Source organism: Balaenoptera musculus, chromosome 4 (genome assembly GCF_009873245.2).
Source record: "Balaenoptera musculus isolate JJ_BM4_2016_0621 chromosome 4, mBalMus1.pri.v3, whole genome shotgun sequence".
Taxonomy (NCBI): Eukaryota; Metazoa; Chordata; class Mammalia; order Artiodactyla; family Balaenopteridae; genus Balaenoptera; species Balaenoptera musculus.
In genome coordinates this window covers 2,806,445-2,831,182 of record NC_045788.1, presented here as the reverse complement: position 1 = coordinate 2,831,182, position 24,738 = coordinate 2,806,445, and the positions used below count along the sequence as shown (strand labels likewise).

At 46.4% G+C, this 24,738-nt stretch overlaps 1 protein-coding gene and 1 non-coding gene across 21 annotated transcripts in view; both read right to left on the bottom strand.

Annotated features, from left to right (window-relative positions):
* THRB (thyroid hormone receptor beta) overlaps positions 1 to 24,738 on the bottom strand; it is a 387,045-nt gene that overhangs the window by 95,157 nt on the left and 267,150 nt on the right. For all 20 annotated transcript variants that reach the window (XM_036849746.1, XM_036849752.1, XM_036849747.1 and 17 more), the window contains one exon: positions 12,121 to 12,184. In XM_036849746.1, the coding sequence (XP_036705641.1) occupies positions 12,121 to 12,142 (22 nt within the window). In that variant the 5' untranslated portion in view covers positions 12,143 to 12,184. The remainder of the gene's footprint in view (positions 1 to 12,120; positions 12,185 to 24,738) is intronic.
* On the bottom strand, positions 11,866 to 11,977 carry LOC118895077. Its single transcript, XR_005019850.1, has one exon. It is a non-coding gene; the product is annotated as a U5 spliceosomal RNA (small nuclear RNA).

Genomic DNA, 24,738 nt, shown 5'->3' with positions numbered 1-24,738 from the left:
GAGGTTCATAAAAGTAGTATTGGGCGAACTAGGAACAATTTAAAAACTTTGAAAAGTCCCAAGGGAAATTATACAACCATAGGAGGCAGCCTGTGCTACTTTCATGAAAAATCTTATGCCTTCTGGTGTTTGAAAAATAAACACATTTTTTCTATATATCTGTGGCGTATGGGAACATTGGTCATTTCATCCTGCACATTGAAAATATCAGATTATATATGTTTTGATGACTAGAAATAGGCAATGAATTCTATTACCCGAAAAATGCAATTTGGCAGGTAAAATGTTTAAAAGCACAGGGTTTAAGGGAGGTGGGAGGTTAAGGGTTAACAAGAGGGTCCTGGCAGAAAAATGGGAATCACGATTTGACACTGTACAGGTAGAATGGGATCGAAGGATGGGAAACCAGTGCTTTTTTTTTTAAACTCCTTTTTATTGGCAGCTGCAGGGGGATGTGGGTCCCCCTCCCATTTTCTGCTATCACCTCCCCCTCCTGTGATTACATCCTGCTCCATCCTTCCTCCTGGGGAGTGTGGGCATCTAGAAAGATGCTGTGTGCTATGGCCCCTTTGCCTCGGCTGGTATAGGAACTTAGGCCCATGGAAGATGAAGTATTAATAATGCCAGCCAGTGTTTTAAGATGCTTATTTTATTAGGCACTGCAGAAAGGAAGAGATTGTATTAAAAAATTATCTACTTCCTTTTGTATAAATTGTTTGCTTCAAATGTTATGTTTAGATGACTCCTTCATTAAAAATATCTTTCCATAAAATAATAAAGAATAGGACTTCCCTGGTGGTGCAGTGGTTAAGAATCCGCCTGCCAATGCAGGGGACACGGGTTTGAGCCCTGGTCCAGGAAGATCCCACATGCCATGGAGCAACTAAGTCCGTGCACCACAGCTAGCGAGCTTGTGCCCTAGAGCCCGTGGGCCACAACTACTGAGCCCATGTGCCACAACTACTGAAGCCCACGAGCCACAACTACTGAGCCCACATGCTGCAACTAGTGAAGCCCGCACACCTAGAGCCCGTGCTCCACAACAAGAGAAGCTACTGCAATGAGAAGCCCGCATACAGCAACGAAGAGTAGCCCCCACTCGCTGCAACTAGAGAAAGCCCGCGTGCAGCAACGAAGACCCAACACAGCCAAAAATAAATAATAAAAATAAATAAATTTAAAAAATACCTCCTTTAAAAAAATAATAATAATAATAAAGAATAACAAAGGTATTTCTTGGCTCTCACTTTTTAGAAAAAGAAAAGGCCTTAGGTGGTACAGAAAGTTCTTTTAAGAAATCCTAGGGCTTCCCTGGTGGCGCAGTGGTTGAGAATCCGCCTGCTAATGCAGGGGACACGGGTTCGAGCCCTGGTCTGGGAAGATCCCACATGCCGCGGAGCGGCTGGGCCCGTGAGCCACAATTGCTGAGCCTGCGCGTCTGGAGCCTGTGCTCCGCAACAAGAGAGGCCGCGATAGCGAGAGGCCCGCGCACCGCGATGAAGAGTGGCCCCCGCTTGCCACAACTGGAGAAAGCCCTCGCACAGAAACGAAGACCCAACACAGCCATAAATAAAATAAATAAAAAAAAAAAAAAAAAAAGAAATCCTAAATAGGAGGTGGAATTTGAATGGGACCCTAAAGAGAAGGCAGGAATTATGGGAGTGAGCGAAGCAAAGCAGGGAAAATGTAAGCTTACCTGCACAACAGACCTTTGAAAACCTACAAACATTCACTTACATCTGTTTTCTTCCATTGTAGCGCAGTAATTCTATGGGCCATTTCTCACCATTAAATTGACAGTCACTAATGTCAAGTGCCTACGTGTGCCAGGTACTGCCTGAGGCTGGCTCTTCCAGGCTGAGTCTCAGTGGGTCCTACCCTGTGTTAGAGGATTTACATCCGTCCTCCATCCTCACCACATCCTTTGAGAAAAGTTCAGCATTTTCAGCGCCGGGAGTTTTAAAAGCTCCCTGAGTGAATCAAACGTGCAGTCCAGGCTGAGAACCATAACACCACGGGGCTGTTCCCCAGACAGCTACATTCTCTTGAGGCTTAAAATGGTAGTCATTTAATTTATATGTTAAAAAAACCCTCTGGGGGGTTGGGGGGGGGAACTCCTCCCATAACCAAAAGCTCCATACAGCTCAGACTACTCACTAAAGAAGCATGGGGTGGCCTTCTGAGTTCAGTGTCTAACTCGATCATTTGCAAGAATTTGCAGGACAGAGAAATAAGTTTCCTCATGGCAGCTGCATTCCTGCAGTGAACAATGCTGCCGGTGGAGCGCATCCCTGAAGGACTTTATGATCATGTGATTTGGAGGGGCTCCTACCCTGATGGGCCTTTGAGGTAAATGAGATGCCGCAGTCCACCAGCCAGATGTGGATTGCAGGCGCTGTGGGCTTGTCATTCCTGGGTGAAAGTGGCAAGGCACGCCAGGTAATCCACCAGAGCAAAGCATCATGAATTACCTCTCAGTTTGTCCTGGTTCACCCTAGATTAACGGGTGATATTTTAGATGTCTTCTGTAGGTACTCAGAGGAAATGCCAGAATGTTATAAATGTTAGAACGAATGTTAGAAAACAAACATTTGCTTAAACACATCCAATATGAAACAAAACAAAACAAAACAAAACACCACTAGATCAGTGGTTTTTAAGCTTCTGTGTGTATCAGAGTCACCTGGAGAGCTAGTAAGGAACCCAGAAGCCCAGGTCCTTGTCATTCGGTAATACTGTAGAATAGAGCTGGTTTTGCCTTTTTTTGTAACCAAAATTTTCAGTGATTCTGATACCCCACCACCCAGTTTGAGAACAGCTGCTCTTTTCTCAACACTCGGATGCACATTAGAATCACTTGAGGAGTTAAAAAAAACAAAGACGCCAGAGGCTCCACTCTAGACCAGCTCAGCTGGAGTCTCTCTGGTGGGGCGCAGGCACTGGTATTCTGAAATAGCTCCCGAGGGGACCTAGACGGGCAGCCTGGGCTGAGAACCACTGTGTCCGGATGGTGGTTCTCAGACTGGCTTACGCTTCAGAAGCACCTGGACAGTTTTAAAAGAATACTGAATCTTGGGTCCACACCTAGAGATTCTGGGTTAGCTGGTCTGGGGTGCCATGGGCCCTGGGATTTTACAAAGCTCCCAGGGTGATTGGAATGTGCAGGCAAATCGGAGCAGAACAAGGGTAGGTCCTCCCCAAAAAAGGAAGCCTGCTGAATCCAGCTTCGTTGGAGACTGAGGGAAGCCTGCTGAATCCAGCTTCCTTGGAGATTTGTTATATACGCACTGCTTAGCAAAATAGACTAAGAGCTTCAGTTAAGAACATGAGTCCTCAGTAATGTAATGTAAACCCCACTGTTAGCTTATTTTTTGTTCCTCCCATGTCATCTTTAATACCAAAAAGAAAATGGTGGGCAATCAAAAGTTCTGTAAGATTGGACCTCTGGAAGGTTGTATGGTGAGAAAAATGTCTTTTAAAGTGACTCTGTATAGCAGCATTTTAAAGAGATACTTAGAAAGCAATGGTGGGACTTCCCTGGTGGTCAAATGGTTAAGACTCTGTGCTTCCACTGCAGGGGACTCGGGTTCCATCCCTCTTCGGGGAACTAAGATCCCACATGCCACGTGGCACGGCCCCCCCAAAAAGAGAAAGCAATGGTGATGGGAATGTAATAGAAATAAAATTGAAAAGAAAAAAAAAGAAAAAGAAAATGAGACCTGATCACTATTTAAAGTCAGTTAACCCACAGTTTCCCATGCTTTGGGAACAGTGTCCAAACACTCAACTGTCTGCCTTGGTGACCATGGGCAGGTCACTTCACCATGCTCACCTTTGCCTCCTGATGTGTGAAGTGTGAGGGTTGGAGAAAACGACTCTCAGCTCAGCAGCAGCACCATGACAGGATGCACCTGCATCCTACAGGCTGGGGAGCTGGACGTCCACACTAGTTTCCCTTCTACAGCACAGAAAATTCCAGAGCGAGAATGTCACGATGGCCAAGACATAAAAGAAAAGCCAAGGGAGGTAAAACACGAGCCCGGGGCTGTCAGTTGCGGGGTGGGGACCAGTGGAGGTGGCCCAGAGAAGTACCTCTTGGCTCATTGCAAACGAAATAACATCACGTGTTCATCGGGGACTAAATTCCTGTTGGGAAAAATGACTTTCAGTTCTTTTGAAGGGCCTTGGGTGAACAGAGAGGAAGATCTGTCCTGACATAACAGAACCTGTCAGGTTAGGGTTGATATTTGTGACTGTCAGCAGAAGCCGAATAGAGAGGTGCGGGCAATTCTTGGTTACAGGGGGCTCGAAAGAGTGGAGATGGTGGATACTGAGGGGTGATGGTGGTGGTGGTGACAGTAGTGATGATGGTGACAATGGGGGTGGGGCGGGGCAGGGAGTGGGGCCCCCGGTAGGGGTCCAGGAGAGGCCAAATATTGTAAAGGGTGGCTTCTGGGGGGATACAGGGGTTGTTGATAAGGAAATACATTTCTTTTCTTTCTTTATTTTATACAGCAGGTTCTTATTAGTTCTCTATTTTATACATATTAGTGTATACACGTCAATCCCAATCTCCCCATTCATCCCCCCAGCCCCGCTTTCCCCCCTTGGTGTCCATACGTTTGTTCTCTACATCCGTGTCTCTATTTCTGCCCTGCAAACCGGTTCATCTGTACCATTTTTCCAGATTCCACATATATGCGTTAATATACGATATTTGTTTTTCTCTTTCGGATTTACTTCACTCTGTATGACAATTTTTTTTCTTCACTCTCGTGTTCCCACCTTTCACTCTATAAAGCCCTGTTTTTCTTTTCAAACTTTAAAAAAAATTAATTAGTTAATTAATTAATTTACGGCTGCGTTGGGTCTTCGTTGCTGTGCTCGGGCTTTCTGTAGTTGTGGCGAGCGGGGCTACACTTCGTTGTGGTTTGCGGGCTTCTCATTGCGGTGGCTTCTCTTGTTGCACAGCACGGGCCCTAGGCACGCGGGCTTCAGTAGTTGTGGCACGCGGGCTCAGTGGCTGTGACTTGCGGGCTCTAGAGCGCAGGCTCAGTAGTTGTGGCGCACGAGCTTAGTTGCTCCGTGGCATGTGGGATCTTTCCGGACCAGGGCTCGAACCCGTGTCCCCTGCATTGGCAGGCGGATTCTTAACCACTGCGCCACCAGGGAAGTCCCAAAAGCCCTGCTGTTTTTTTTTTTTGACATGTCACCTTCCTGACCCCCTGTCTGCAGCTCAAATTTGGAAAGTGAAGTTGGTCTGGAAGCAAATGTCTTCGCGTCCCCAGGAGTTTTGAGGGAAGATTTTCACGAATCTGGCTGAATTTGGTGAGATATCATGAATTTGGTCTTTTTCCGAAAGCCCCATGTTTTTCAGTAGGAAGTTTCTCTCCCAGGAGAAGTTCAGGAGGTCAACGAGGTGAGGGATGGGAGAGGGACAGAGACAGAGTCCAGAAGGCCAGCTCTTCCTTAGGTAGATGATGTTGCATCATCTAGATGCATCATAAAGGTCTGGCATCCTTTACCCATTCGTATTGTAGAAAGTATCACTGTTCCTTCCGTATTTGCTTTCGCGTTAAAGAAAAGGGTGATGTGTTAGCTGCACAGAAATTCCCTTTTTTTGGGTGTGTGTGGTTTTCTTGATTTTCCCCTGTATGGTGGACACTGGAGGAAATCTTGAACTGAGATGCTGGTCTCCTCTCTTCCCCAGACCGGACCCCGTTCAGGGACTTTCACTCTTCTAATTTGTGTGCGATGGGGGAAAATGTACAATGATAAGCAATTATGGTTCTCCTTTCCTTTGCTTTCTAAGGTGAGTTCCTTGGAAAGGAAGATCTGTTTATTTTGCTGAGCAGAGCCTTACAGGGGGATGCAGACGGGACAGGTGGAGCAACGGGCCACCGCCTCCAAGGGGAATGAGCAGGTGGAGATGGGGTGGGAGGAGGGAGCGGGAGTGGGCGGGGTCTGCAGCCCCCAGAGCCAGGAGGGGACCTGGGGTTTCTGCAGGTACCTCAGGAGTGATGGGGAGGGACATCTAGGGAGGAATTTAAAGGTCCTCTGTGCGATTTGTCTGCAGACACCTTCCTCTCACCCTCAAGGCATTTGGGGGAAGCCTGGCCTTTCCTTTCTAGCTGACTTGCAGTGAGATTTTGGTTACTTTGAGAAGTGGCACCATGCAGAGGAGGGAGCAAAGAGGCCCCCATTGCTTCAGGTGGTTAGCTATCCAAGAAATATAAAAGCCAAGTTCCCTTCTGTGATTGGCTCCACCAACAGTAGAGCTAGCTCTTTGGGCAAGTCGGTATTTTTCTTTCTCCGTTAACTATGTGTGGCCACACTGTAATGTGCATAGCTGGCTCTATGGCATCCAAGGCCACATTTTATTTTTGGCCACAACTGGGGAAACAGGAATTCGGAAAAAAGTGAAATAAGCCTCCAGATGCCTTTTCAGAGTAATTATGCCAGGAGTATATAAATCAACGATCCAAGCTCCTGGTTTCTGGAGCAACGTGGGGAAAGGGAGCAGAGCCACATCTGGCTTCTGAGTTACGTCCCTTGCCGGGTGACCAGTACACAGACCTGGGCGTGGCTGTCCTGACTTTGGCAGGAGGGAAGGAACCAACCAGCACTGTCGTGTTGCCCCTCCCTGCCCCCCCAGGCTAGGGCAAGGGTACCATGGGGGTGTCTGTCGTTGGTGCAGAAAGGGTGTTTGTTGAGACAACCTTCCCTCTTAAGCAGTCGTTCCTGTGTCTAAGTGAAAAGAACTACGTGTTGGCACAGAAGTGTTAACTCATCCCAAGGACCCGCTGAGCCCCGTTCTCAGCTGGAAAACAAAGACAGGAATCCTAAAATGACATCTCCAGAGAGCTCACTATATCTAAACTAAACATTTCTGTATGCCAAGAATGCCATAGCATCATGTTCACAAGCTTATCTGTAAATGGTACCAAATAAAAATTATATACGTAGAGATAGAAAGAGAGAGGGGAAAGAATTAAGCAAACGTGATAAAAGGTCAACATTTGAGGACTTTGGATATTCTTTGAACTCATCTTGCAACCTTCCTGTTAGTATGGAATTACTTCAAGAGAAGAAAAATTTTTAAAAAGGTCAAATATTGCTATAAACAAAAAGGAGAGACGTATACTAAAATGGGAAAAAGTTTGTAACATTTATGATAGACAGTGAATTAAATCCTCACTATATGAATCATAAGAAAAAGACTAATAGTACACTAGAAAAGTTCATTGCACAGGTAAGTTACAAAGAAGACATTTAAGTTGCCAACTGTGTATGTGTGTGTATGTAGTCAAATCTATTATCAATAAGAAAAATGTAAAGTTTTGAAAAACTTTGATAAAAACTGTGATAAAACTTTGCCTAACTAATTGCCTTTCTCAAAATTAAACTACCACAAAACTCCAAAGTTAGAGGATATGTGATTAAATGGACACTGCAGTGCTGATTGGTCCAGTAACCTGGTTACGATTTGGCAACAGAAAAGGTTTTGAAAGAGGTTCAGTCCCTTTGACCCAGCATTTTTTTTTTTTTTACTTCATAGAATTTATCCTGAGGAAATAATCAGAGAGGTGTCACATCATGTACACTGTGGTTCATTATAACATTATTTATGATAATAGTATATTAAAAGCCTAACACGGGTTTGATGGGTCACTAAGTAGCTGTGAACAGAATCCCATGTTAGAAGAGCATTTATTGATGGGAAATGTTAACAGCATGCAAGCCGTTAACATTCATTATCTTTGAGTGGCGTCATTATCTGGCTGTGAGCAACCTCTGGCCTCGTGAAGAGATATTCTCCATAGGTTGTGGAACAAGAGCACAGCTGTGGTTCTATCTCTGAAGGAAGGAAGGAAGTGGTCATAAGGAGGGGTCGAAAAGCCTCAGGAACACTAGGAGGGCCACCTTTGGAAATGACATGGGCTCTACAATAAAACGCTGAGCTTCCCCAACTTAGATGATTTGTTTGACTCTGAAAAACCTATACATTAGGAGAGTCCCAAAGCACACAAAAAACCTTTCTCCAGGGTGCCCTTTTTCTCTACACCCAACCTTCAATGTACCCATGCCCGACTTTATGAAAATGTGATTTACAAATGTTCAAATCTGAGGTGCGACCTAATCTTCAGAGTGGAGGGAGAATTTCTCACTTTCTCCTTTAACTGACAAGGAAGTCAACCTCTAGAGACATTAGGTGGCTTGCTTTGTTATTATATTGAATACTTAATAAACTGCTTCTACAAATAATGAGAAAAATATAAAACCCACAAAGGGCAACTGGACACTATATATGAACAAGCAAGTAAGTTACAGGTGAAGAAAAAAAATACAAGTGGCCAATCAACATGCAAAACAATTTCAACCTCAGGCTAGCGAGAAATGTAAATTTCATCATGCTTAACAAATCAGGATAAGGGGCTTTGATACAAAGCATCTAAATCAGATTCTTCTATATTGTTCAGAGTGGGGCATGCACCCCCATTTACTGCCTTTTCTGTGGCCTCCAACCTCCCACCTATACAAGATGTTGGGAAGGGTAAAGAACCCTCCCCGTCATGACCTCCTACCACCAACGACAAATCTGCTTTTTTTCCTTTTTGAAAAAAGAAATGAAAATGGGTCATTTGTAGAGACGTGGATGGACCTAGAGCCTGTCATACAGGGTGAAGTAAGTCAGAAAGAGAAAAACAAATACCGTATTAACGCATATATGTGGAAACTAGAAAAATGGTACAGATGAACCAATTTGCAGGGCAGGAATAGAGACGCAGATGTAGAAAATGGACGTGTGGACACAGGGAGCACCGGGGGTGGTGGGATGAATTGGGAGGTTAGGATTGACATATGTACACTACCATGTGTAAAACAGATAGCTAGTGGGAACCTGCTGTAGAGCACAGGGAGATCAGCTTGGTGCTCTGTGGTGACCTAGATGGGTGGGCTGGGGGGAGCGGAGGGGAGGAAGAGCCAAGAGGGAGGGGATATATGTATACGTACAGTTGATTTGCTTCGTTGTACAGCAGAAACTAACACAACATTGTAAAGGAACTATACCGCCATTTAAAAAAATGAAGAAACAAACACACACACACACAAAACAAGCACGCAAACAACCTGAGGATCACACAGTGAAAACACTGGGACACCTACGGAACGCTCCGGTCCTTCCCATCCTGAAGACACTCCTCCCCTGGCCCCTGGGACACACTGAATATAATGCCTTGAGCGAGAAAAAGGAGAAGGCAAAGGTCGCAGCCGGGAAGTTAGATGAACAAGCAGGTCACAAAGAAGAGGCGCAGGTCACACTGCTGAGTGAGGTCTACTGTTATTCACATGGCAGGTTCATCACAGGGGTGACTTTATGTCACATCCTAACTCCCTAGAACCAGGTCAGGGCCAATGTAATAGAGCCCTGTTTCTGCCTCTTCAGGCACCTTTAGAGGGGTCCGGGTTCTTAGTTCCCTTTTCAGTCAAGGCTAAAAGCCTCTCACTTGGTATTTAAAATTTTAGGTATTCATATCTTAGAACAAACTCCCCTATGCGGCGAATCATGATTTTATGCAAAGTGGAGCTCATTATAATGACATAAATGTTAGCAGAGTCCCCCAAAGATTCCCTAGGAAGCCGTGCTTAATCCCAGACCAATAAAATATGGTATCAAGGCACTTCCTTCCCTTCCTCTAAGAATCAGTATTTTCGGTGAGTGATTTCATACAATCCTAATGTCAAATTAGGTTAAGGTAGAGCAACGAGAACATTTTAGCAGGACTTGACTCCACTGCAGTGGACATTAAATAGCCCCAGAAAATAAACCATTCTCCATTTGAGTTAATGCAAAATACAGAAATTTCATAAGTGGCTGAAGGTGTTTTTTTTAATCTGAAAATGCTTGTCTGCTCGGTTTTGGCAAAACACATTCAATATTCTTACTCCTGTTCATTTAAAAATTGGTTTTCTTTTCAAAAAGGTTAATTGATTTCCTGTATTGCATAACAGTAATAGTACCCATTATGTGTTTCAAAAAGAAAATATGCATATTTGCATATTATGTGTTTCAAAAAGAAAATATGCATATTTGCCCTTTAAGTTATGCTTTTAAAGCAAGCACTTAGTTCTGATGACTTACAGCTTTATTATGGTCTCCTTTTAGGTTTCTTAAAATAAACATGCAGCTTGAGACCACAGGAAAAGACAGAGGGAAAAGGACACTGTTTTATTTCATCCACAAACAAGGGAGTCTAAAGCAATGATTTTCTCAGCTGAGCCCATTAACATAGACGGAGCATATGCGTGTGTGGAGTAGATTTCTTTTGAAAATAGAATTGCTGTTAGTTTCTTTGCTATAAAGCAAATGCTGGGAGGCTAAAGCGTCCTCCACGGGGGTGGGGGTGGGTGGGTGGGGGGGCAGCTGGTTCCAGCCCAGCCCGCAGGGAAAGCGTCCCGCATCCGCAGATGGGCTGAAAGCTGGCTTAATCCAGAACCATCTTAGCGTGAGCCTGGATTTCTAGCTCTGTCCTGGAGATGAGCTGATTCGGCCTGGGGATTCTGCTCAACAATAAGACTATCCTGACTCCTAGAATAAGAGTCAGCAAACTACAGTCCTCGGGCCAAAGCTGGCCTGCTGCCTGTTTTGTAAATAAAGTTTTATTGAGATGCAGCCACGCCTATTCGTTTACGTATCGTCCATGGCTTTCCAGGCTACAATGGTCAAGCTGGCAGTGACACAGAAATGGGGGAGGGTGTATTTTGGTGCCTGTTACTGAGAAATAAGATGGGAAGATGAGATGGGATTCCGAGGCTATCCTACAGGTGTGAATCATTCCAGTATGTTCCAGTATGTTCAGGTGCTCTGTCTTTTTGCTGCACCAGGAACTCGAGTATCGATGGGTAGAGAGACAGGGCAGTGATTCTGGGAGATGTAAGGTTATGGCCATTACGTAAGGCTTGTAAACTTGCAGAAGGCTGAGGTCTATGGGTACCTGCCCTGCTGCCATGGTAACCGAACAACAGTCCTAGGCTTGGGGTTGGGCTGGAAGGTGTGGTTATAAACTGAGAGCTCACGGTTGATTCTAGTCAGAAGACGTATTTTGACCGGCCCATGAATCCTTGATATTTTTATATGTTAATTGCTTGCATTTAGAAATGGGGATATTTTGGGGAATTCCAAAATATGGCAGTCCAGTGGTTAGGACTCCGTGCTTCCACTGCAGGGGGCACGGGGTCGATCCCTAGTCAGGGAACTAAGATCCCGCATGCCGTGCAGCGCGGCCAAAAAAAACCAAAAAAAAAAAAAAAAAACCAAACAGAAATGGGGATATTTCATTCCAAATCTGGCTTCCAGCTTCTCTTGAAAATTTGAAATCTCTGGACACACTGGGTTCCCTCCCTGCTTGTTGCCTGGTTCTCCTGTTTGGTTTGTTTTTCCTGACAGCCAGCTGTTTTGGGCACGGGCGTTATCTATCTGGCCCCTGGGGCCTGTGAGTTTGTAACCCCAGCTCTGTGCGTTGAACAGAGAATCCGTGCTATTGCAACCTTCTGTTCCTCAGGGGGCGTTCTGTCTCCCCTCCGTCCCTTGCTTTCTAGCTCACGTCAGCTTACGTGCTCTCATCATATTCCATTCTGATTCTGCTGCTGAATATTCCCTCAGGAAGATGCCTGAACTCAGTGGTCACTGAGTACATAGAGCCATTTCTTATACTGATCTGAGTGAATGTGGCAGGTGAAAGTATTGGGTGTGAGAGGGTAACCTTGGGAAGGCTGAAAACTAGGATTTCACTGTGAATTATCATTTCCTCCCATCATGTTTCTGGTGATGGTGCATCTCATAGCTTCCGAAAAAGCTGGAAGCACATTTGTTGGGATGTAGTCACAGGATATATTTGCAATTTTCCCCCCCTCTCCACAGAAATCTTCAGTAAAAGGCGAAAGATTTATACGAGCTGAAAAGAAACCAGAGTATGGATATATTTGCATTTAATAACACTCACTGGCTGGGAAATAACTGTTGCTAAGACTCTTAGGTTGGTCTTTTAGGAAGCCTATATTTCTCTTCGGGTGGAACAAAAATGGAAACACACAAAGTAAAGAAAATAAAACAGATACCTGTCATACTGTTGGGAGTCATGGGTTAGTAATCATTCTGGACCCTTTTTTTCACTGACATCTCCTATAGAGAAAAAGACAAGAAAAATACCATGGGTTATAACCTGCATTTTCCATAACGTTCTGTTCCAAACAACATCACATGCATTAATTAGCTGGAGGTGACTTGTTACTTTCAACTCAGGGAAAGTGAAGCAGAGGTGGGCTGTGTGATACACATAAGTTTACAAGACCTTTTAATGTTCATCTCGGGGCTCCTCCTATAAACATGTCTTTATAATAATATTTTATTCAAGGTCACATGTCTATTTGCCATCTCAAGTTTTTTAAGAAAGCACCAGCCGAGTGACTTGCTGTTTTTCCCAAGAGCGGCTGAGATGCGTCAGCGTCCTCAATCCAGATCCTTGCTTCTCCAAGTGTGGTCTGTGGACCAGCAGCCTCAGATCACTGGGAGCTTTGCTAGAAACAGAAAATTCGGGTCCTATGTCCAACCTGCTCCATCAGATCTGCGCTTGGACAAGATGTAACTGCAGATGACTGATGGACACTTTGGAGTCTTAGACACACTGCTCCGGAGAATGGAATCCATATTCACATCTTACGTGTGGCTTTTCCTTGGTCAGCGCTGAGTCCCTTCTCCTCGTCACTGTATCAGTGAGATCCGAGAGCAGCAGACAGACTTGGCCTCATACGGGGATGGGGATGGAGACTGGGTGGGGGTCAGAGACCAGAGGCACCGACGGAGGGCAGAGTGTTGCAGGACACACACAGATGATGAACCAGATGGTTGCTGAACGTGGGTCAGAGTCCTTCCGCGTATTGCTGGGGACAGATCAGGGCGAGGTTTCTTTTTCCAGAAGGGTTTCCGTATCCAGCAGTAGATAGTGCAGCACGGTGGCTCTGGCCTTGTACTGGAGCCCTAGGCATGGGTCTGAGGGCCAGTGCTGTCATGTACTCGCTGTGGGATCGTGATTTCTTCACGTGCAAAATGAGGAAGATAATACTTGCTTTACCTGCTTCACGTGGCTGATGATTCTGAGGTGTGAAGAGGATGTGAATGAAAGTGCTGGGTAAACACAAGCCATTGGATGAGGGAGGGAACATCCTGATGCTAATAACTGATCGGAGAAGAGGAAGCATGTGGATTGTGTTTACAATATGGGTTTATATATGCGCCCATGTCCTCTCTGTCTCCACATCGAATCCTGCAGCACTGAATTCATACCTTGATGGTCACGCCTTGGTCATCACATGTGGTCACCACATGTTTCCAAGGCTGCCTTTCCCACTAGACTGTAACCTCTTTGTGGCAGGGACTATGTCTTGGTCATTTTTATATCTTCCACATGAGCAGAGTGTCCGATACAAAATAGGCACTCAAGAAATATATGCGGGGCTTCCCTGGTGGCGCAGTGGATAAGAACCCGCCTGCCAATGCAGGGGACACGGGTTCGAGCCCTGGTCCGGGAAGATCCCACATGCTGCGGAGCAACTAAGCCCGTACGCCACTACTACTGAGCCTGTGCTCTAGAGCCCATGAGCCACAACCACTGAGCCCACGAGCCACAACTACTGAAGCCCGTGCACCTAGAGCCCGTGCTCCGCAACAAGAGAAGCCACCGCAATGAGAAGCCCGCACACCGCAACGAAGACCCAACGCAGCCAAAAATAAATAAAAAAACATTAAAAAAGAAATATATGCTCTGAATAAGTGAATAAAATAAAATGAATGAAAGTTGATACGGCATGGTATGAGATTGCTCAACTGGCATCTGGTAGAAGAGATGACGACTAATTACTAGGAAAATGCGTTCTTGCTACTGATGAACATTTCAAGGGTCACCAGCCACAAGCCCTCTGTTCTGTCCCCTTCAACTGTGCAGCTGGGTTGTGAGCGAGAGAATCAGGTTCTGAGACCCCCTAAAGGGAGAGTGCGGATCACACCTGTCGTACTGTCTAGACCTGTCGTTCTTAGAACCTGAGCTGCCATTAACTCCCCTCCCATCCTGTGGACACGGCCTCGTCCTCCTGGGATGGTGTTCCTGAATGTTCTGGAGCGGACGAGGAACTTGGCTCCGGCTGGGCCAACCACAGTGCCCCACCTTTGGCCGAAGTGGCCCAAGACCTGGGAGGGGCTAACATGATGCTTTTTTTGGGATGTTTGGAGAGAGGAGGAAAGAGAGGGAGGGAGAGGGGTAGGTTACGTATTCCAGCTCTGGTGGCAGAATTTATCAGAAACTAAAACTCTCAAACTGTCTGACGCCATGCCTTTTAGCCACACGGCCAAAGCCGGTCTGAAGGTGAGACAGAGGATGCGCCTGACATTCATGGAGAACCTGGGGTGACAAGAGAATGCTGTGGCCTCAGAGCCCTGCTTTCACTTCTCCCTGAGGCCCAGCTGTGTCGCTGCGGCCTCCTCAACCCTTCCTGAGCAAGACGGTGCCTGCGTCCACGGAAGTCGGGTCCAGGCAGGTTTCTGCCCCTTGCAACCAGAGGAATCCTGACTGATAATACCGACATTAAAACACAGCATGAATACAAATGTGGCAAAAGAGTTTCGTGTCCTTTTTATCCTAGTTATGTTCTTGCTATACCAACCCTTAAAAAATATCTTTGTTTGCAAATTTTCAATTGAACAGGCATCGGAACTGAAGAAAGTATTGTGTGTGAAGCAGAAAGTATCCAGAAAGAGGAAAAACATCTCATTAAGGCTTAAAAAATATTGTTACCACCAGGAAATTTAGTACTGATTTTGTTATTTAGTACTGTTTTCCTTCTACTGTAGGAAAGTACTAAAGTACTAACTATAGTACTTTAGTATCACTACACTATACTAAACTGTTACCATTACTATAGCGTTAATAGTATATTCCTGTCCTTATTCCTGTAGCACTTTAGTATTAGTACACTATAGTAAACTGTTACCGTTACTATGGCGTTAATAGTATATTCCCATTCCTATAGCATTTTAGTATGAGTACACTGTACTAAATTGTTACCATTACTATAGCGTTATTAGTATATTCCTGTTCCTATTCCTATAGCACTTTAGTATTACTACACTATACTAAACTGTTACCATTACTATGGCATTAATAGTATATTCCTGTTCCTATTCCTGTAGCACTTTAGTATTACTATACTATACTAAACTGTTACCATTACTATGGTGTTAATAGTATATTCCTATTTCTATAGCACTTTAATATTAGTACACTATACTAAACTGTTACCATTACTATGGCATTAATAGTATATTCCTGTTCCTATTCCTATAGCACTTTAGTATTACTATACTATACTAAACTGTTACCATTACTATGGTGTTAATAGTATATTCCTATTTCTATAGCACTTTAATATTAGTACACTATATGAAACTGTTACCATTACTATAGCGTTAATAGTATATTCCCATTCCTATTCCTATAGCACTTTAGTATTACTACACTATACTAAACTGTTACCATTACTATAGCGTTATTAGTATATTCCTGTTCCTATTCCTATAGCACTTTAGTATTACTACAGTATACTAAACTGTTACCATTACTATGGCATTAATAGTATATTCCTGTTCCTATTCCTGTAGCACTTTAGTATTACTACACTCTACTAAACTGTTAATATTCCTATAGCATTAATAGTACATTTCTGTCCCTAGTCCCACTCCTATAGCGTTAATCGTGCATTTCGGTTCCTATTCCTACAGGACTCTAGTATTTCATATTATTTAGTGCTACTTTCCTGCAACGAGCTCTCGAGTGTTAAACTGCAGTTAAACGCTCTGAGTGGACAGGCATCCCGGGGCTGCTTCGGGGTTACCCGGGACACAGGGCGGGTGTCAGCCGGTGCTCTGTGTGGAGGAGGGAAGCACAGGAGGTCCCCTCCGGAGCCACCGAGGGGGTCACGGCGTCAAAGGAGGAAACAAAGTCCAAACGCCTTACAAAGAAAGAAAGCGGAGTGCGCTACCTGTGGGGAAAGGAAAGCGAGCACAGGCCTTCCCCTCTGGGTGGGTGAGTGGGCCGGCAGCGAGGAGGTGGGGGGTGATGTGAGCAGCGCTGACTGCACCACCGCCCCCGTCCTGGGGGCCACTCACAGCCTGCAGGTCATCATTACAACAGGCCTGCTGCTCCCGGGCAGAGGAGAGCCTCCGGTGAGACCCAGTAAGGGTCTGCACCCCGGCCCCTCGGAGCCGAGCGTCCTTTCACAGCTGCAGCATTTCAGCACCAGCAGAGGGGAGAGTGGTCTTCAGCGTAGTCCCTAGGAAAGTGCTGCTACACCGAGAACACTCCTTTCACACGAGATATTCGTTTATGTGGCTGGTTAGCCTAGAGGCCTTGATTGAGGGCCTACTCTGTTTAGGTGCTGCCCCAGGCTTTGTCCGAAGACAACAGTTGGACCCGTCCACGTGGGGCTTCTAATCTGCCAGAGGGAGAGAATCATGCTAAAACAGTGCAATGTGTGGACAGGTTTCACCTGAAGTGTCTCTTCAGTGCAGACTGGGCCACGAGGGAAGGAGAGGTCATTTCTACTTGGGGCAATCTGGGAAGGCTTCTAGGTGGAGGTGACCCTGTATCCGAAGGCTCTTCTTTGCAATACGCCTCTCCCCAGCGAAGGACTTAGTGCTTTATTCTCCTCCTTGTGCCCCTGAGGCCCACTGACTACTCTGCAAGAAATGAGCCTTGTGTAGGAAAACTAGGAAATGCCCTCAAATTATGCAGGGTCTTGGGAGGTTTGCTATGGAATATGGACTTTGTCCCATGGAAAATGGGGAGCCACGGAAGGTCCTTCAGGGAGTGACCTGATTTGAGACGATAACTCTGCCTTGGTGCAGAGGGGGACTCCTCAGGATGCTGACCTTCGGCCTGGGATCGTTGCTACATTCCTGTCTTAGTGTTCAAGGTCACAAAGTTAGACTAGGGCCAGAGAGAACCCCACTCACCTTGTCAAAGGCCCTGGCCCTGACCGCACGCCCTTTTGTCCCCTTGTGTTTTCTTTTTCTCTGTAGAAAACACAACACTGAAGGGACAACTGTGAAAATCCCCCCTTGGAAAATCTTTCCACGCAGACCTAGTGAGTCATTGCTTATATAGTCTGCACATAATTAAAATGAAACATGCATCACTATAATGGAAAAGAATATGAAAAAGAATGTAGATATATGTATAACCGAATCACGTTGCTGTACAGCAGAAGTTAACACAACATTGTAAATCAACTCTACTTCAATTAAAAAATGAAACATGCATCCCCCTCACGGCTCTACATCTACCTTTTCCGAGGAGGGCGTTTGTGGTCCTCGTTTGCTTCTCCCTGGCTCTCAGAGCGTCTGAATGGTGAGCTATATGGTCATCAGTTATATGGTGAGCTATATGGTCATCAGTTACGTCTTCAGCAGGTGCTTCCTGGGTGGCCCCAGGAAGCCAAGAGGGGGCCGTGTGGGGCGGGCAGGGGTCACGTTCACAGGCAACTCTCTTGGTTCTGTTTACAAGGTCAGATGCTCCAGCCTCTGGCTATTACGGGCTCCACGCTGAGACCGCTAATACCGGGTAGACTCTCAGAGGTGGACAGAACACCGTCTCACTTGGCATCGACACACGTGGACACCACGGGCTTCCTACATAGACCTCATGTCAGAGGTCGTGGAGACATGAGTTGAGGGCCAAGCTATACCCTCCACTTGGGATGGGTCTTGAAGTTGTGTTTACGCGGCAAGCGCTGTTTTGACTAGGTCTGTGGGACGCTGGGCACTGCGGGGGGGTTTGTGGGATGGGGCTGGAGTCCTCGCCCCCCGCCCACACTTTGGCTTTGCCACCACTTTGCCTGGGTGCAGGCAAGTAGCTGTGCCCTCGGAGGGCCTGCCCTCACCTGGGAGGGCAGTGAGGTCATGAAGCTCTCTCTCTCCCTCTTGGAGTGTCTGCTTCTCTCCCTTTCCCCCATCACAGCTTTGTCCCTGATGTTTGGGAATTGTTGGTAAGAACAAGTTCAGTCCCAGGGTATGGAGGACAGACCCTGGGCTGAGAGTCATTCGGATGCTTTTGGGTCTCAGGTCAGCAGCTTGCACATCTTGGCCACGTCTCTTCACGCTCTGAGCCGCCCTTGTGAAGTGAAATCACAATCTCCCACCCTTCAGGTTATGACGAGGACCAGGGAATTTGAGAATGCTCTGTAAATGTAAAAGTGGACACCGACCTACAGTATTGGAAGAGGACTTCATTATTATAGTCACTATTATTACACCCGGTCATCTCCTGGCCAATCCCAGTCATCCCTAAGGTGTGGGCAACTGGAGCTGTTATCTGGCCACTAGGGGCTCCCTGAAGTGGTTTAAAAGACATAACGGCACAGAAGCCCACCTCCGTAGACCCTAAGATAAGATGGAGGTGGAAATGCTCCTCTCTCCTCTGCCATTCTCCTCTTCCCAGTCTGAATTTTACCTTTTGTGAATTTTTTTCCCCTTCAAGTTCATTTAAATTTGTTACGGGGAGCAAGGAAGGTTGGGTACGCAGATGAATTTGTATCCAATTCTACAGCATTCCAAATGCAGCCCCAGTTGTCCTTCCCTGAGGTCTTTGCATTTTAAGAGTAAATCTAGGATCCAGTGAAGTGAATATATAATGGTTGAATTTCTGATGATGGTAATAACTTAGGCACTTCTCACATAGAAGAGAACAGAGGCCAGGGGTATTCAAAGCATACAACATTGTGATCCATCTTTTTCCACTTGGTAAAACTAACCCTATTTGGGAGTGTAGTAGCAAAAATTCAGTACGAGAAAAAAAATTTACAAAGCCAGCCCAGTTAGACTAGGGATTGGGCTGATTAAAATGGAACATAAGACTGTGAGTTACTTAATAAAGATGTGGGATAATAGTCATAGCTCTGCCCTGTGACATGGCCCAGGTGTTCGTCCCAGAGGATCACCTGTTAGAGCACGGGGCAGGGTGACAACCTCTCCGCTGGCCGTGGCGGGAGCCTAGAGCCCCACATCAGAGACATCAGTAAACTCTGGGTGGCAAAGCCGTAATTTCCTTTTCAGGTTTTCGGCCATCACTCTAAGTGTTTTGCCTTTAGTAGTGAGAGAACACAGCCAGGCTCTGTGGTTGAAACTGAGCTTAATTTGCTGTGGCTGATTTTTTTGTTCTCGGTAAAATGATTTTAATTCAAGTTCAACGATCCCACTCTGTGGCTCATTTCTACTCTTCCTTTTAACCTCTGTCCATGCCAAATCACTGTCCCCTTCTCTCCCTCTTCCCTTCTCTTTCTCCTTCTCTTTCCTGGGCAAAGTCACCATGGCTTGGAAGGAGCACGGGCCCTGCCATTTGTCAACAGAATGACACGGGGGAGGTCAAGAGTCACGTCCCCAGGTGGGTAAGGTCCACCTCAAAGGGAATGGATGGATGAAATAGAACAGATGTGCTTGGCACTTGGTGGTATTCTTGCATCCTCACGTGCAAGGGGCTGGGGCCACAGACTGAGAAAAATCCTGTTTCTCCTTTGAAGACTAGGTCAGCAGTGCTAGGGGTGGGGTTCTTGGGGTCAGAGTGGGCTTTCAAACAAACACACAAGCCCCCTGTGAATCTAAAACTCTCTGCTACATCTAATTTAGTGTCACGATGAGCGAAACTTGGAACCATTTCTAGCCACATAACGCAGTGATAGAAAAGTCAAGAAGGAACCAGCCGGAAAAAGTTTTATGAGGCCACCTCTGAAAGCCTCGACTCGCCGCCTGCTAAGTTTATAACACACTTTCCTCCTAGCTACCTTTCTCTAGAGGTGGGCCATCACCTCTGAATGCTTCTGAGAAGTAAGACTCTTAAGAGGAAGCAGATGGTTTGAGGGAATCTCCCGACGTAGCAGGAGAAACAACCTCAACAGATGTCTTGTTGGCCAAAGCAAGCGGTTAAAGCTGCCTCTGCTGACACCTGGTGGACAGGAGTGCAGCATCCCTGCGCCAAAGACAACAACGGGCATGTGTGTTGAGGGGCCTGGGATGCAGCCGTCATAATGCCTGAGGAACAAGGGTACCACGCAGAACCACCAGATGCCGGAGTGTTTACTTGCGGTTAGGTGACTCACCAGGACACGGGTAGCGATAACGACAAACGCGTGGGAAAAGAAAACGGTAACAGCGAAGCGAATGATGTATTATTGATTTCTTAAAAGAGTTTGATGGCGAGTGAGGCAACAACAGACAAGAACCCACTCCATCCCCCTGCCCTCGACAGCCTCCTAAGAAACGATTCTACTGCTTGACCCCGACCATCTCCATCCCAGGGCGACGGCAGTGCCCAGATGGAGCTTGGGTTCTGTTGCCTCTGGAATCTGCCCTGAGCTCCTTGCAGATTTTTAACCCTGGGATCGAAAGAATATTCTTCCAGAGGAGACATTATGAAGATTGCTTTGCTCCCCCAAATCCCTTGAAGATGCAAATAAAATTCTCCTAATAGATATAGTTATAATTGTTCACTACTTCTTAAATGCCAAATGTGGCGGAAGGAGAGCGTCTGCATTGCAGAGTATCTACAGAAATAGACTTCAGAAACGTTGTATGATCTCCATTTTCCCCTTCTGTGGGTTCTCATTTAATGCTGCCTGGTGAAGTCTGAATATTTTGACAAAGTCAACGGTTTCCTGCGAGCACACTGCACACACAGCTTAGATTTTGTCTTTCAACAATGTGTTTTAAAGGTGATTTTCAGGAACGCATCAGAGCAATTATCAGTTCAAATTTGTAAGAATTAATCCATTATATTTAAGTCATGAAGAAAGGTGATTTTTTTTTTTTTTTTTAAATTACAGGAACCGTGGTTAAGGGTTGAGTCAGGTAATTGGGGTGAATAGATCTACCTAGGAAGGTAAGAAAGAAAAGAAGCCCTTAAGAGACTCATGGAGTTGCACTTTTCTTTTTTTTTTTTTTCATTTATGAATTAAAAAAATTTTATATTGGAGTACAGTTGATTAACAATGTGGTGTTAGTTTCGGGTGTACAGCAAAGTGATTCAGTTATGCATATACAGGTATCTATTCTTTTTCAAAATTCTATTCCCATTTAGGTTAGAGTTTTTTTTTTTTTTCCTCCTGACTTTTAAGTTAAATTTGGAATATGAATTCCCTTAAATGTGCCACCAGAAAGTGTACGGTCAAAATATACCTCCTTCCAGGCTCAGTGATTCTAGAGCACAGAGGTTCTCAATTTTCCTGGCACCCCTACTGTTCCAGAAACTGCTTCACAGTGACCCCAGGCAAAAGGAACAAATGTTCTGTTTATTAAGTAAATAGTTGCAAACAGCCTAATAGTAGTATTTGCATGGCGTCTGACAGCTGTGCCTGTGTTTCTCTCAGAAATTAGACATTCCATTGTGTTCCTCTGGGTTTGCTGTGGCACTCCCAGGGTGCCTCGGTACAGAGTTTGGGGACCGTGGCTGTAACAGCTTTGGGAATCAGTGAAAAGTTCGAGGGTGTGGTTTACCTGATCTCTTTTCAGCCCTCACTCTCTGTGAACCCAGGGCTACATAACTTGACCTTTCAGTTTCATATTGACCTTTCAGTGGGTCAGCCTGGCGTAAGCTGTGGAGGAGAGAACAGAGAATGAAATCTCGGCTGGATTTAAGCTCATTGTGGGCATAAACAAGATACGACCATCATTCAGTAGAGTTTCCGGAGCCCCTATCACATGGTGAAGTTGCGATGAAGTCTCTAAAAAGTAAAGGAACACAGCCCTTGCCTTGTCTTAGGAGGGGGATGCAATAAGCTGCGTTATCACTGGGAATTGCAGGAACGCCGAAGGCAGCCGAGAAAGTGGCTGGACGCTAAGTTCTTAGGTGAGAATCTGACAAATGAGCATGTTTCGCACGCCGGAATTCTTGTAAGAGGATCTCGATAAATCTATACATGGCGGGTTGCCTGCTTTTCTATCCTGTTCTGTTTCTGACTTATGTGTAGCAAGGAAGCTACATATAAACTAAACTAGCGGTTCTCAAAGTTCGGCAAACACCTGGAGATGGCCGGGGCTCTGCCCCCAGAGTTTCTGATTTAGCCAGTCTAGGGGTGGTGGTGTCGGGCAGGGGTGTCTGGGAGTCTGCATGTCCAACAAGTTCCTGGGTGATTGGACTGTACTTCCCAGGAATCACATGTTGGGAGCCAACAGCCTACACCGTTTGGGAACAAGTCAGAGGCACCGGGGCACCATCTTGGTGGGCTACACTTGACGCTGGGCAGGTATCCCCACCTCTCCACTCAGGACCAGCCCAGTCAACCTGGTCTAGAAGAGGGGCTGATCCAGGCCCCCAGCTCTGTGACTGGACAGTTTCCTTCTCAGAAGACCCCCTTGCATTTCAAGTGTGCATCCTGGAATTTGAGACACTCGAGTCCTGTAGTAACAGAGTGACAGCGAGACCCAATGAGGTGAAGGAGTCTTGCACCTTCGAAGAGGCTGGCTTTGCACTCTGCTTTCTTGTAAGGGTGGGGCACGACCATGGAGGCTGCAGGAAAAGCAGTTCTTAATCTCAAGGGAGGGGTTCACAGCAGAATCAGCTGAGAAGCCTTGCTCACCATCTCCGGGGCTGGGCCCTGGAATGTGTACCTAGAAAAGGCTTCCCAGCTGATTCTGTTGAGAACTTCTGCTCATGAAAGAAGCACTGGAGTATAAGCCGAATGTGGAGATGGGTCACCCTACTGTCACTCTCTTACCCCTGAAGCTACACACGCTCATTGGTTCAGAGTCACTGGACACACTACGTCCTGTCTGACTGCCGCAGGCCTGCAGAGAACTCTCTTTCCCTCCCTCTGGCCGTGCTTCCTTGGCGGGTGGCAAAATCATGGCCAGTGTAGTTGATCCAAAGCACATTGCTAATTAAAAGCCACTACCTATGCACTGAGGGACCCGCTATAGCACCAACACATCAATGGCACAGAAGCACCTGGACTTCTGCCCTCAAGCCATGCTCACCCTCCGCTCCTGCCCCATGACTTATTTCCTCCAGCGCGGTCCCAGCTCAGCAGCCTCGGCATAAGCTGGGGACTCAGAGATGCAGATGCTCAGGCCCTACCCCAGACCTACTGAGTCAGAACCTCTGAGAGGGCGGTCCAGCAGGCTGTGCTTCCACAAGGCCGCCAGGTGACGATTCTGGTGCAGCTGGGGTTCAAACCCCCCTGCCCACTGCCACAGATCAGAAGGTGTTCACAAGGTAGGCACTGCCCTGTGCCCTCTCCCACCAGCTCGCCCGGTGATCAGCCCAGAACATTCGTTAGGTAACGAAGCCGGGGGAGCCCTACTTCCTGCTCGTCAGAGAGAATCAACACGCGCTTGGTGAGCCGCCTCTGAGAGGTTGCCAACGCTGCGTCTAAATCATCTCTCGTTTCTTCTGGGTTGTATTTTCCATATTCACACTTCAGCTCCCCCTGAATCCTCTCCAAGGTTTTTACATTCCTTTCAGCTCAGGAAGCCAAAATGAAGATGCCATGTTTCAACCAGGGTCTGTTTCCTGCCTGGGGGAGGGGCATTTCTGCAGGATTCTTAAATGCCCAACTCCCAGCATCATGATTCTTTTCCGAACAATAGAAGGAGATTGCTGATTCATGTTTGGCTCACGGCTGGCTCCAGGCATCTTTTTTTTTTTTTCTTGCTGTACTTGTGCCCATGCAACACAATAATGTTCTATTCATCCCTCTGAGTTAGAAATGCCAACAGCTCAGCTATGCAACCAAAGGGTCCCCCCTCCCCTTTGGCTTATTTAAAGCCTTCCCACAAATAACACGTTTTGAAATATTATATGGCGTGATCACTCTGAGCCATTTGGCTTTGGCACAGACCGTCAGACCTTATCTTTTTATTAGCTGCTCCTTGCACAATGCCTGGCACAATGGAACTAGGATTCTTAAAAAATGCCTGTTGGGTGAATCACATACCCACTTCCTGAGGTTCAAACCTGATCCTTCTATTCTGCCCTGATATAGTACAACCCGCTCTCTGTCAGGGGCAGGGCGGAACCCGGCTATCACATTCAGGCTCATGTTTGCATCCAGTCAAAGAATGGGCTTGACCTCCTCAAGGTCTGATGGTCCAGGGGGGCTCCATCCAGCCCCTGGCCCCGTTTGCACACTGTCTGCACGGCCACTTCTGGCCCTGCCACAGCAGTGAGGCTCTGATTGTCTCTCAGCACAGCTTTGCCAATAGCAGTCGGGGCCAGCTGTGGGTTTTTGCTTCCCAGCTGCAAAGTCAAACTGGTGGGACTGCTTAGCTCTTAAAACTCTATTGGTCACCCTGGGCCACACACCCAAATCACCTGGGTGGCTTTGCAAAGTCCCAGCACCCAGGCTGCATCCCAACCCAATTAGTGTTTCGTAACTCAGGCCCGAGTTTTGTCAAGCTGCCTGGGACATTCGGATGTGCAGCCGAGGCTGAGAACCACGGCCCTAAAGTGGCTCTAAAATCATGTCCGGGAGGTCTCCCTATTTTGCCCTTTTTCCCTTTTAATCTCTTCTCAACACGGTGGTCAGAGTGGCCCTTTTGGGAATATAATTCAGCTCATGGTGGCCTCTGCTCCAAACCCCGCTATGGCTCCCATGCTCTGCCCCAATCGCCTCTCTGTCATGGTTTCCTACTTCTTTCTG